This window comes from Paralichthys olivaceus, chromosome 23 (genome assembly GCF_024713975.1).
Source record: "Paralichthys olivaceus isolate ysfri-2021 chromosome 23, ASM2471397v2, whole genome shotgun sequence".
NCBI lineage: Eukaryota > Metazoa > Chordata > Actinopteri > Pleuronectiformes > Paralichthyidae > Paralichthys > Paralichthys olivaceus.
Genome location: NC_091115.1, coordinates 16,902,922 through 16,916,310, shown reverse-complemented (window position 1 = coordinate 16,916,310; position 13,389 = coordinate 16,902,922). Strand labels below are relative to the sequence as shown.

Below are 13,389 nucleotides of genomic sequence, written 5' to 3'. Positions count from 1 at the left end.
AATATTTTCCGAATTTTTCAGGGAAAGATTTGTTGTTCCATATTTATTCATGTAGTGTGTAATGATTGCTGAGTAGTGTTTATACATTAGCTGATGCAGTTTTTTTGGTTTGGGGTAAAGATTAAGTTGTTTGATTTTGCTAACAAGTCAAAGGTTTTGTGAGCGTAGCTTGAATTTTTGTGTTTTACTGTTTTGAGAAAAGGAGAGAACGTTTCAGGAAACGCATTTTAGCAATTCAGAAAAACTCAAATAAAGGCTTTTTGTCTTCCCTGAATATTAAGTTATTCGTTCTTGAATATTCACCTGATATTCAATAACAATACAATACGTAATGTTACAAATAGTAAGTATATAAACCATAGAATATGCTATCTATATTGTTTTATTTATTCATATCCTGTTATGTTTATACATATTCTTTTTAATAAAATAATCATTATTGTGTATTAGTTATCTGTAATTAATAATTATGATTCATCTGTTCTATTAAACAGCCTTTGTATAAAGGTTATTAGCTTTTTGACAAAGATAAATGAGTGATCGCAATCACTGAGATAAGTTTCCACTGGAAAAAAAGACTTGTTAAACTTGTTAAAATGTTCTTAATTAAATGAAAAGACACTGTAACTCCTTATAAATGGGACATTTAATACAAAAAATACAGAGATTTTTCTAATACAAAAGTGTGCATCATTTAGTTTAGAACTCTGCACAAGTTTCATTTTGATGGTTTCTCCTGTGTAATCTGATTTTCACTCCTTTCTTCCAAATGTGGCTCATCACTTCGTCCATAAAAAACGGAATCCTCTCCCACACGTTTTTAAAAACACAATATGTTGCTGTGCTGAATGTGCTCAACTGAGACACGTCGAAGTCAGATAGCTCCCCCGCATGTTCAATAAGTATTCAGCTTTCATCTGAATGAATTTGATTGTGCTTTCGCAACGACCTCGAACAACTGAAGCTTCTTCCACATGTCTCACATCCATAGGGTTTCTCACCTGTGTGGGTTCTCATGTGGTTTTTTAAAATGCCATTTTGTCTAAACGCTCTCCCACAAGTCTTGCAGGTATATGGCTTCTCACCCGTGTGGATTTTAAAATGCTTGTTCAAACTTGTTTTCTGATTGAATCTTTTCCCGCAAATGTTGCAGGTGTATGGTTTTTCGCCCGTGTGGATTCTCAAGTGGAGCAACAAGTCCGTCTTGATTCTGAAACTTTTCCCACAGATTTCACAGGTGAATGGCCTCTCGCCTGTATGAATTCTTAGATGAACATTCAATGTTGGTATGTCAGTGAAACCTTTACCACAGGTCTGGCAAGGGTACGGCCTCTCACCCGTGTGCGTTCTCTGATGTACAGTTAACCAGGACTTGAACTTAAACAATTTGCCACAAATGTCACATATTAAAGACTGTTTACTTGTGTGAGTGTTACTGTGGCTCTTTGTTGGGAAAGAGTTGTCTACACTGTCACTGTGACTTGTGTTATTGTAAAGTGTCTTCTTTCCCTTGATTCTCTCTGACTCTTCATCTCTAGTTGATCCTGGGTCCACATCACTGCTTCCTCTCAGATCCTGGTTCTCAGCGACAGGAGAGATGTGAGAGAGGAGCTGGTCACGGTTTGATTCTCGTTCACTGTGGCCGACTTCCTCGTTACCAGGAGTCAACGCAAAGGTAACGCTCTCCTGCTTCAGTACGAGCTGCTCTCCCTCCCGGCTGGTGCATAGTTCCTCCTGTTCGTCTTTAACCTGTGATGGCTGTAGCTCCTCTTGGTCAAGACTGGGGCTCCTCTCCTGGCCACAGAGCTGCTGTTCAGTGAGAACCTCCTCCTCCTCCTTACAGCCATGTTGCTCTGGGAGCTCTGGAGGAACAAAGAGACACAATAAATAGGTCATTAATTTAATGATGGAGAAAACACATCTAAACCAGGATTTTTTTATGAGACCTGTTCCTTGTACACATCTGTCTTGTGCTGTTTCAGCTCAGATTTCCAAACAATATCCAGTATAGCCTATATACAGAGACTAACAGCTGTCAATCATGATGTTTCACCCCAGTTTTATAGCATCAAGTAAATAATGTAAGTCACTTGGATGTACATGAGCATGATACAAACAATTCGATGACAGAAACCGTCTTCGAGTAAATGTATTTAACGTGTAATTTGAGTTTGGTCCATCCCCCACCTATTAACATGGAGGAGGCGGCATTTCTGACCTAAACCAGCCACCATGGGGTGATTGAGAAGTCATGTTGTCCATCTACACATGCAACTGTCACGTATCGTGTGGGAATGTGACCGATTTTCCCGACAGTGGACCTTGATTTTTCTTACAAGGTTTGCAGTGCCTTCAAAAAATATTTGACATCCAGACTTGTGGACAACCTATTTGTTTACTATTTTATTATAATGTATCGCAATCCATTCGTTTTTTAATACGGAATGTCTAAATCAATGTATTAGACAATTCACCGTAACACAGTCTTTTTGGACTTTTATCGTAAACACATGAAACTAAGATAATTAAAACCATAGAGGTGTTGTGAAGGGCCCATCCCAGTGACAAGACAAATAAAAAGAAAGGTTTCATTAGGCTTCGTGAGCCCGTCAAGGATGTGAAACTCACCTTTAAAGCACTGACTGACAAACATGGAATGTTGCCGAGCGACTATTTTCTGTAGACAAACATATGAGGTTACTTACCCGTAGGTAGATTTGTTTTACAGCAAATCAAAAGGTCTCTAATATATCTACACTGCATTTATTACATTTATGTTTTCTTTATAATTTCCTACTGATCATGTTCACTCTGAGGTTTGAGAGAATCCACACTGGACATACAGACAAGAACTCATCCTTAAGATGAAAATCTCAAACTTGTCTTCATGAAGCTCAATGTGTTCACGTCCAATTGTTTACTTGTGTCACAATCCCTGATTGACATTTGAGCGAAATCAGTTTTCTGCTCGCACTCACTTGTCCTGTGAAGCTTCAGCTCAGGTTTCGAAACGATCTCCAACAATCTGCGCTGACGATCGATCTCTTTCTCGTACTCGAGGACAGTTCGTTCGAAGACTGTGAATATTTCTTCAGCAGCAGAAGTTAGTCGCTCACTGACAAACTCTCTCATACACCGAACTGAAGCCATCGCTGTTCATCACCACCGACGCGTTTACCATCGTCTTGAGTTCCCCCACCGCCCCGCCCCCTGCGTCCACACACCCACGCTGATATGTTTTCCGGTTTACACTTCCGCTGATTGGCTCGCTCTTTTTTTCTTCTTCTGGTAGTTTATTGGCGGTTGGGCGAACCAGCTTATAGGCGCATTACCGCCACCATCTGGACAGGAGTGTGCAACAGTAGCTCGGCAGCAAAACCAAACAAAATAAAAACTAAGTCATTTTCCCAAGTCCTGTTTCTCTTAAATAGTCCATTAGAAGATGATGTATATTCCTTGATGTCTTTCCCAAAAAGTTTTTAATGTAAAAATGTTGCTTTTCATCTTTAAATCCTGATATTACTCCCTTCATTGTTCATTTTGTTTTTTTTGCATTGTTCGCAGTGTCCAGTTGGGTGCTTGTCTATTTTATGAAGTGTATCTTTTAATCCCGTTCGACCATTTCTCAGACGGGTGATGACTTAATCTCCTCTGCCCCTCTAACCAGTTTGAATTCTGTGTAAATGACTTACTGAAATACTGTGTTATTTAAATCCCATGTTTCGTGACTGTGTTCCTTCATGACAGTTTTTTCTGCTTCGCTTAATGGTACCTGTATGTCGATTGACACTCTGTGATCTGAGGAGCACATGAACAATTTCATGGGCAACATCTTGTCTGCATGATGATTTCATTGACTTCATCGTGGCAATTGCAATGACGATCACATTGGCCTGGCCCCTTTCCTCTGCCCACTGCAATGCAAACAGAATACCCAGTAATTCAGCTGTATACACTTTATTTCTTATTTTAATTGCTTTACTACAATGTTCACTCCACCAAGACACTCTTCTTTTACTTTTTCCTCCTGTGCTCTTGGGAATAGTTTCTTCTGCTGACTGTAAAATAGCTTTCATCGATTTTTTTTACTCATTTCCTCCACATCTATTATATTCTCTCCTGCTGGTTGTTTTATTACGTCCGAAGAAGGACTCACCATTGACTTCAATTGTATTGGATTCTGCTCTTACAAAGTTTACCCCTGAGACTCCTTACGTGAGTAGACAATCAGTGAATTATCATTTCTGGGTGATCTATCCCTTTAAGTGCAACACCATTCTCTTAGCTTATTTTAGAGTGACAGTTGCTAACGCCCGGGCTATTTAAATAGTACTTGCACTTGTGTCTATTCATCGAAGCAGTGTGTTGTTCTTAAAATTAGGTCTGTTATGTGTGCATATATAGCCTCGTGCACTTTCACTATATTACATCCATTCTTACGATATGTATCTACCAAAACACAGTGTTACGTCCCCCCTCTTGTGTGGTGTATGTGTGTTCTGTTCTGTTCCTCTGTTTTCTCCCCAGGTGATCAGTCAATCAAGCCAACCTGTGTCCAATCATCCCACTGCCCCCGTCTGCCAATCAGAGGACGCCACCGCCACCTATATATGTGTGCTGTGTTTGTGTGTGAGCCCTTTAGAGAGGGAGAGGTGCTGTTCTTGGTTGGCTTGTTGGTCATCTGTGGTTTCTGTGTTGTTTGCTAGATGGTGGCGTGTTTGAGTACGGAGTTGTGTTGTTTCTGTATTCCTTGTTTGGTGGTCTGTACTCGGTGCAGTGTTTTTGTTCAGTTTTGCCTCACGCGCAGGGGAAAGGTGAACAGGTGAGACACCCATGGGTTTACATTTCCACCCAGTAGCCTTACACCTGCTACAATTCACTAGGTAAGGAGTAGGTGCCACACCATGTATTTATTATGAGTCGAGTAGCTTAGGATTCTGTTTCTTTTAACAGAACCTTGGTTTGTTTACTTGTGTTGCCACACCACACAACCTGCAGTGTTAGGCCCTTCAAATATCCCTAGACACTATACCATCAAAAGGGTCATAACAGGCACACCTGCCTTTCTAAAAGGGAAAGAGAGCTGGTGCTTCGATGATCATTATTTAAGTGATTAAAACTTTAAAACCTTGCACCTGCTGCAGCGGCCTTGTCCCAATATTAAATCAACAAAACTGAACTTGGTCAAAACCATGCACTTGCATCACACATTTTAGGAACATGAGTTTAAACAGAGCCTTTATTCTGAGTGCTCTCCCACACGTTTGATAGGTGTACAACTTTCACTCTTGCTTATATGCCTTTCCAAGTCTCGTTTACAAAATAATATTTTCCCACACGAGTTACACGGGTACGGCTTCTTCCCTGTGTGAATCTTTTCATGATTATTCCGCGACGTGTAACACACAAATGTTTTCCCGCAGGTGTTGCAGGGGTACGGCCTCTCTCCTGTGTGGATTCTCGTGTGGTGCAACAACATCGTGCTGGTTCTAAAAGCTTTCCCACATGTCTCACAGCCATAGGGTTTCTCACCTGTGTGGGTTCTCATGTGGTTTTTTAAGATGTGACTTTCTCTAAACGCTCTCCCACAAGTATTGCAAGAATATGGCTTCTCACCCGTGTGAATCTTCAAATGCTTGTTCAAACTTGTTTTCTGATTGAATCTTTTTCCACAGGTGTTGCAGGAGTATGGCTTCTCACCCGTGTGGATTTTCAAATGCTTGTTCAAACTTGTTTTCTGACTGAATCTTTTCCCACAGGTTTCACAAGTATATGGCCTCTCGCCTGTATGAGTTCTTAAATGAATGTTCAATGTTGGTATGTCAGTGAAACCTTTACCACAGGTCTGGCAAGGGTACGGCCTCTCACCCGTGTGCGTTCTCCGATGTATAATTAACCGGGACTTGAACTTAAACCATTTTCCACAAATGTCACATGTTAAAGACTGTTTACTTGTGTGAGTGTTACGGTGACTCTTTGTTGGGAAAGAGTTGTCTACATTGTCAATTTGACTTGTTTTATTAAGTGTCTTCTTTCCCTTTATTCTCTCTGACTCTTCATCTCTAGTTGATCCTGGGTCCACATCACTGCTTCCTCTCAGATCCTGGTCCTCAGCTACAGGAGAGATGTGAGAGAGGAGCTGGTCACGGTTTGGTTTTTGTTTACTGTAGTCGATCTCCTGTTTCAGTACAAGCTGCTCTCCCTCCCGACTGGTGCACAGTATCTCCTGTTCCTTTTTAATCTGTGGAGGATCTGGGTCCTCTTGGTCCAGACTGGAGTTCCTGTCCTGGTCACGGAGATGCTGGTCAGTGAGAACCTCCTCCTTCTTACAGATTTGTTGCTGTGGGAAGTCTAAAGGGGAAAAAATGCACACAAAAAAATAAGGCACTAATGTGATGAGGGAGTAAGAGTCAATAAAGGATATTATATGAGTCCTGTTTTAGTTTTCATTTGACCATTCTGCTTTCACACACCTGTCCTCTGTAGTTTTATCTCAGGTTTCCAAACAAGATCCAGTAGTCTGCGCTGATAATCAATGTCTTCATTGAACTCAATGATAATATTCTGAGTGACTCTGGGTATTTCTCCAGCAGCAGAAGTTGGTGTCTGCGGGTCCTCTTGGTCCGGACTAGAGTTCGTCTCTCGGTCACAGAGCTGCTGGTCAATGAGAACCTCCTTCTTCTTACAGACATGTTGCTGCGGGAGCTCTGGAGGAACAAAGGGAAACATAACTGGGTCTAATATGATGATGAAAAAAAAGGACATCTCGGCAATATAATAACAGTGGCACGTAGGGTTGGGAGCTGAAACTTGGTTCCAAATTAGAGTCAAATCCAAACTGCTGGGGGCCAGTGAAAAAAAAGTTGAAATTCTGTTGTGCTTCTATGCATACGTTTTTATCTTGGCATGGAAAGGCAACATATATCACTACAACTTGTGTTATTCATTAGAGGTGTGCATCTTCACCAGCCTCACGATTCGATCACGATTCAGCAGTCAACGATTCAATTCGCAAGAATGCATCGATGCATCAATAATTTGATATATTACTGCACATGGCTACTTTTGCATCAATTAATAAATACAGTCAGAAAAACATGAACTCTGTGTTTATTTAGAAAGTGCTTTAAAAAAAAGATTGCAGACTGTTCCTGTTATTACAATAATAATAATTATTTATAAAATAAGGTGAGTCTATGACAATGGTCAGTGATCTCCACAATGATTTGGTATAATATACTGCTATTTAGTATACTATGGTGAATTTATATTTACTATATAATATATATATATTGCCACTGTACTTACATTTGGTGAATGGTGTTTATGATGAACACATTCTCAGAGTATTGACTTGTTTAACTGCTGCTGTAACAAGTGGTGGTAGACATGCTCGCACTCACTTGTCCTGTGAAGCTTCAGCTCAGGTTTCAAAACGATCTCCAACAATCTGCGCTGACGATCGATCTCTTTCTCGTACTCGAGGACAGTTCGTTCGAAGACTGTGAATATTTCTTCAGCAGCAGAAGTTAGTCGCTCACTGACAAACTCTCTCAAACACCGAACTGAAGCCATCATCCTCCGGCTGTCTCCGCACATCCACACTGTTAACGCTTCCGGTGCTCACTTCCGCTGGTTGTCAACGCTCCGCAAAGGAGTGACATACTTCCGTTTTAATGCTGTTCCGTTAACAAAATAAAACGCAATCCTTTCCTTAGTAGGCTGTTCAATGTAAATGTTGAGCACAAAAGTCATCTGGAAACAGTGTGACTGGATTCACAAATACATGTGATCTGTTGTGTACCTTAATATACAGACCTGAATACAGAACACAGGTACAGTGATTTATTGGGAACATGAGGGGGGAAAGAGTGGACTGTTAAATTTACAGAAAAGCACATGTGAATAAAAAAAAAAAAGAAATTACAAGAAGGAACAGCACTCAGTCCTTATGCTGAAGAATACAACCCAAAGCAAATTATTCATCTCAGAGAAGAAAACAATGCAATCTGACAAATGTGAAAATAAAAACAAGCTTCAAGTGACAAATATCTGGTGAAACATAATCCTGGCGGTCAGCAGCATATGGAGAAAATCATTGGATGGCCCACTGTTAAGGCAGAAGAAGTTCTCTGGCTACAAGCCTATGCATTGTTTATATGGGAGCTTTTGAAATTGCAATATCTAAATGACCTCAATATTACAGCAAACATCAAAAACAATCATTCAAAAACTACCTTACAAGCGCAGAGAGAAATGGAGAGGAAATGCATGTGAAATCGCTGAAATCCAAGGCAGCAGATCTAGCTTTAAAGACGTTGTCAAGAGTAGTAAGTGAAAATGATCTTTTATCCAATTTCGCTGTATGTACTGTACAGTGCAGTGTATGCAAATAATGTAAGCAACATTACAGCAAACATTACAGAAGAATAGACAGTTTTGCAAAAGCTGTTTTTATGCCTAAAGATCCAGCTCTGAATGCAACCAAGAACAGCTTTCAAACTCAACTAACAACTCAACTAACCCACTGCTCTTTTTACCACCATTCTGGTCTGTCTGCTTTTGCAAGAGGTTTTGCCCTGGGAGTTTTTTCCCCTCAACAGTCACCAAAGTGTTTGCTCATTGTGGGAACTATTGGGTTTCCTTACAACTTTGTAAGGTCTCGATTGAATGTTTAAGGTTTGAATGGAAGTCAGGAAACGAGTGGCCAAAACAACTTTTTGGATATGGACATTGCTTATGGTCCAGAAGTTAAAAGTAACTTCACAGCAGTTGTCACTGAAGAGGGTTCAAATGCCACCTGTAAATTGATCACACACGTTTCCAGCTGGAAGAAGTTGAAAATTGGATTCTTAAGTTAAAAAGGATTTTACAGACTTAAAGGTACAGTGTGTAGAATTTTGTGATATCTAGTGTTGAAATTGCATGTTGCAGCTGAACACCCCTCACCTAAAAAAAAACATGGTTGCCGTAGAGAGGGTCCCCTCGATGTAAATATAAAGTATTTAAATATAAAGGGCCTTTTCTGAGTTAGAGAAAACTACAATTCATACAATTTAGATGAAACTAACTAGTGAAACATCATGAGGATTATTCTACATTCAATTTCTGCCAATAGTTCCCTTTCACCTAAATCTACACACTGGACCTTTAAAGTAAGAAAAAGAGCTGGCTAACAACTGCAAACATAAACGGTGATGGTCATCTACTTGCCCATGTGAATGTGGAGATGTAAAAATTCAAAGCCACATTACAACAAAGGTTGTCTGTCGATAAACTCTTTGAAGCTAAAACATCTATAGTGCGCTTCAGTCAATTGCAAAGATTTCCAAACAAATTCCATCAATGTTACACATTGGTCTGAATAACCAGCACCAAAAGAAATAGATTCATGAATGAATTGCTGTGACAACATTTTATTTCTGTAACAATTCTTGCAAAAACATCTTCTTCACCTCTAAGCCTGAAATATTTAGTGTATTATAAAATATACATAAAATAAAAAAATGAAAGGATATGCTGGAGGCAAAGAATAAAATTATCCATCAGGCAGGATGAAAATACACACACTATAGATATAAGTTAAGAAATGTATGCATAAATATTCAAAATAATATCTAAGAGGTTAATCACATTTGGAGGGGATAGGCACACACTGAGAAGATTTGGGAGGTCACGGTTCTTTCACACTGCAGAGTTACCACTTCAAACAGAAATATGAAAAGCACATATGGAAGTTAATTTGTCTCCACCAAAGTTTCATTTTGATGGTTACTCCTGTGTGAACCATAATGATTACTGGTCATACTGACCCCCCCGCAATGATATGTGCACATAGAAGCACTGTATGAATGTGTGTGTGAAAGGGTGGATGGCAAAACTGGTCATCAAGAACAGAATGAAGAAATAAATACAGACCATTTACTATTTTTAAGTATGATTTCGAATGTGTCTTTGCAAGGATGACGTCTGAGTGAACGTTTTCCCACACGTTACGCAGCTGTACGGCTTCTCACCTGTGTGGGTTCTCATGTGCATGTTTAAGGCGCCACTCTGTCTAAAAGCTTTCCCACAGTCCTTGCAAAGATATGGTTTCTCACCTGTGTGAGTCATCATGTGAAACGTCAGGGAGCCGCGACGTAGGAAACATTTGCCGCAGATTTTGCACAAATGTGGCTTCTCGCCCGTGTGGGCTCTTTTGTGAACTCTCAGGGACGACTTGTGCCGGAATTTTTTCCCACAAGTGTTGCAGGTGTTCGACTTCTCAGCTGTGTGGGTTCCTGTGTGGACCAGCATTGCTACTGTAGTCTTGAAGCTTTTCCCACATGTTTCACATACGTTTGTCTTCTCATCCGTGTGGATTCTTATGTGCTGTTGCAAGTGTGCTATATGACTGAATCTTTTTCTGCAGGTGTTACAAGAATATGGCCTCTCACCTGTGTGGTTCCTCAGATCCATATTCGATTTACACCCAAAAGCTCTTTCACAAGTTTCATATGTTCTTGTGTGAGTGTTACAGTGACTCTTTGTTGGGGGAGAGCGGTCTACATTGTCACTTGTGTTTTCTTGAGATCTCTTCTCTCTCTTTGACTCTTCATTTTTAGTCGATCCTGGGTCCACATGCTTGTGTCCTCTCTGATCTTGGCCCCTAACTAGAGGAAAGTTGTGAGACAGGAACTCGTCACTGTTTGGTTCTTGTCCACTGTGCTCGATCTCTTCAGTACTAGGGGTAAACATGAAGGCATCGTTCTCCTGCTTCAGTACGAGCTGCTCTCCCTCCTGACTGGTGCAGAGCTCCTCCTGCTCCTCTTTAACCTGTGGAGGCCCTGGGTCCTCTTGGTCAAGACTTGTCTCCCGGTCACCGAGCTGCTGCTCAGTGAAAACCTTCTCCTCCGTACAGACATGTTGCTGTGGGAGCTCTGGAGGAACAAAGGGACACTCTTATTTTTAGAATTTGTTAATGATTCCTAAGCCTTTATGACAAAGAAATGCATTTGAGGTTTAATCAGTTGAACTTTGTTATGACTATTAGAATTAAGAAAACACAAAAATACCCAAATATATAGAACTTGAATACAGACTTTTTCTAACTTAAATAAACGTAAATCCTTTCTGCATTGTTTATACTGTAAAATACTGATGTTGGCAAACACTAATGCAGATAGGTTCATTTTTTTTTTTTTTTTTACATTTATAAAGAAAGGCTAAATATGTCTGCAAAAAACTTGGTTACCTGCCAGTAGCTTTTATTCATTTGGCAGGATCTACCTGTCTGTGGTGATCAACTTTCCTATACACAGGGTCCACATGATGCCCAAAGGTCAGCTTCTCATCAGTTACAGTCAAAAGATATTTTTACTGCTGTGTAACTTCCACAGCCTGATCATTATTCCCACAGGAGAGATGACGTTCGAATTCTTCCTCAAAATCTATAAACATCTTCTGTCTCTTTGGTTTTGGAGACAGAAGATCTAAGGGGACTTACACCAGTCAATAAAATCTTTCGCTACAGGGTCTTCAGAGTTTAAAAAGAGACACAATGACAGAATCATCAGCAAACTCAAAAATAAGCTGCCCCATATATAGAGAGGACAGAAAAGCATTTGATAAAATATTTTTAATCTTGACATGTTGAGACCTGACAGTTAAAAAACCCATCAGCCAACTTATTAATTAATTATTTACACCCCTGCGTGACCTATAGGCAAATAGGAGCAGGTCCAAATTATCTTGGTGATTATCGGTGATGTTGCCACATGGCCCTTGGGCGAGAGCATAGAGGCCTGAGCTTGTGCGGTGCAACTTGAAAGTCCGGGCTGCAACGCTGTTTAAAACCTGAAACTCCAAAAGTGTTTCGTGGACTCAACATTATCAATCACGTTCGATGAAAAAAAGGGGTGGGCTTCTGACTGACACTTTCGGTAGTTCGTCATTTTGATTTAGTTAGAACATGAAATAAACTGACTGAAGCTTAGTTGTCCCACATTATCAAATGTACCAGATTACCCAAATCCACCCTATATAGTAGTTGCAAGTGGGGCATGATGGTTCTGGTTTGCCTTCATCTGTTCTCCAAAGCATCTTCTGATCTTTTCAGTCACTTCCAATCCATTTCCCACATCCTATGCAATAGTTTCTAAATTCTCCTACCTGTAATATAATCAGGCATCACCACCCTCACCCTGATGTGGCAATCAGCCACGATCAACATGCTGTTCTGTTTACTCCAGACAATGAAACTCTTGAGTTAGTTTTGAACCTACGCGCTCGCTGTCGGATCTCAGTTGTGCTACCCCAGCCTCTCTGTGCTAGTCTTCAAACCTTTCAGCAGCAGCTAGGGACAGTGTGTAACAGATTTAAAATTCAAGCTCTAACAGTAGTAGAAACCTCTTCTGAGTTTTGAAATGTGTTAAAATGAAAGATTATGCACATATACTTCAAATTCTGTGGTGGCAATTTCTGTGAAACATGCACACACAAGTCAAACACTTCTTTCTGAAAGTTTAATTCAGCATCTGCACATGGACTCATCCTGTCCATTTGTTTACATGTTCTGTGGATGACCCCCCTTGTGAGACCCCTGGTGTTAGATCCCAATCAGAGACACCATAAAGTTGTGGTTTCTCGAGGCCATACACCTCAAGTCTCTTAAGCCACCATTGTAAACCTGAAAGTTGCCCTTTTAGATTAACAATTTGGTCAGTCCTCCACATACATGTCTGCTCATGCAATTATAGATACACACATGTAAAATATTGATACAGCTCTCAACAATATCTATAGCTTCACCTTTGACTATGATGTCATGTCTGATACTTGGTTCAATACTAAGGTTTTGCAGGAGCTTGCTCTCTTGTTTCTGCAGGAGTGTGAATGAATGTCTGGATGTGGATCTCTGGGCAACTCAATGGCAAATTAAATACAAATCCACTCAATAATAATTCATAATCTTTAATTCAGGTGCCAGTAACAGTACGTGCAGATCCCTGGTTAGGATCCTGTGAGTCCTGCTCCTGTGTTAGTTTTCATTAGGACCATTCTGCTCGCACTCACTTGTCCTGTGAAGCTTCAGCTCAGGTTTCAAAACGATCTCCAACAATCTGCGCTGACGATCGATCTCTTTCTCGTACTCGAGGACAGTTCGTTCGAAGACTGTGAATATTTCTTCAGCAGCAGAAGTTAGTCGCTCACTGACAAACTCTCTCAAACACCGAACTGAAGCCATCGCTGCTTTTTAACACTGGAATTATTGGTCTCCTTCTTCTGAAGCTTCTCCTGAAGCTTCTCTAGTGTTTATTGGTGGTTGGAAAACCATCTTAAAGGCGCATTACCGCCACCAACAGGACTGGAGGGATTAGAGATTATGTGGAAAAAAACAAAAGAAACATT

General features: G+C 40.4%; 1 protein-coding gene across 1 annotated transcript; it reads right to left on the bottom strand.

Moving 5' to 3' along the window:
* Positions 1–699: 699 nt before the first annotated feature.
* Positions 700–13,304, bottom strand: LOC109637461 (zinc finger protein 107-like). Its single transcript, XM_069520427.1, is given in 8 exon segments — positions 700–1,862; positions 2,979–3,158; positions 3,773–3,914; positions 5,246–6,351; positions 6,474–6,707; positions 7,404–7,622; positions 9,933–10,919; positions 13,054–13,304. Coding segments are annotated over 8 exon segments (4,203 nt in total). The 5' UTR covers positions 13,226–13,304.
* Between the last annotated feature and the right edge of the window lie 85 nt (positions 13,305–13,389).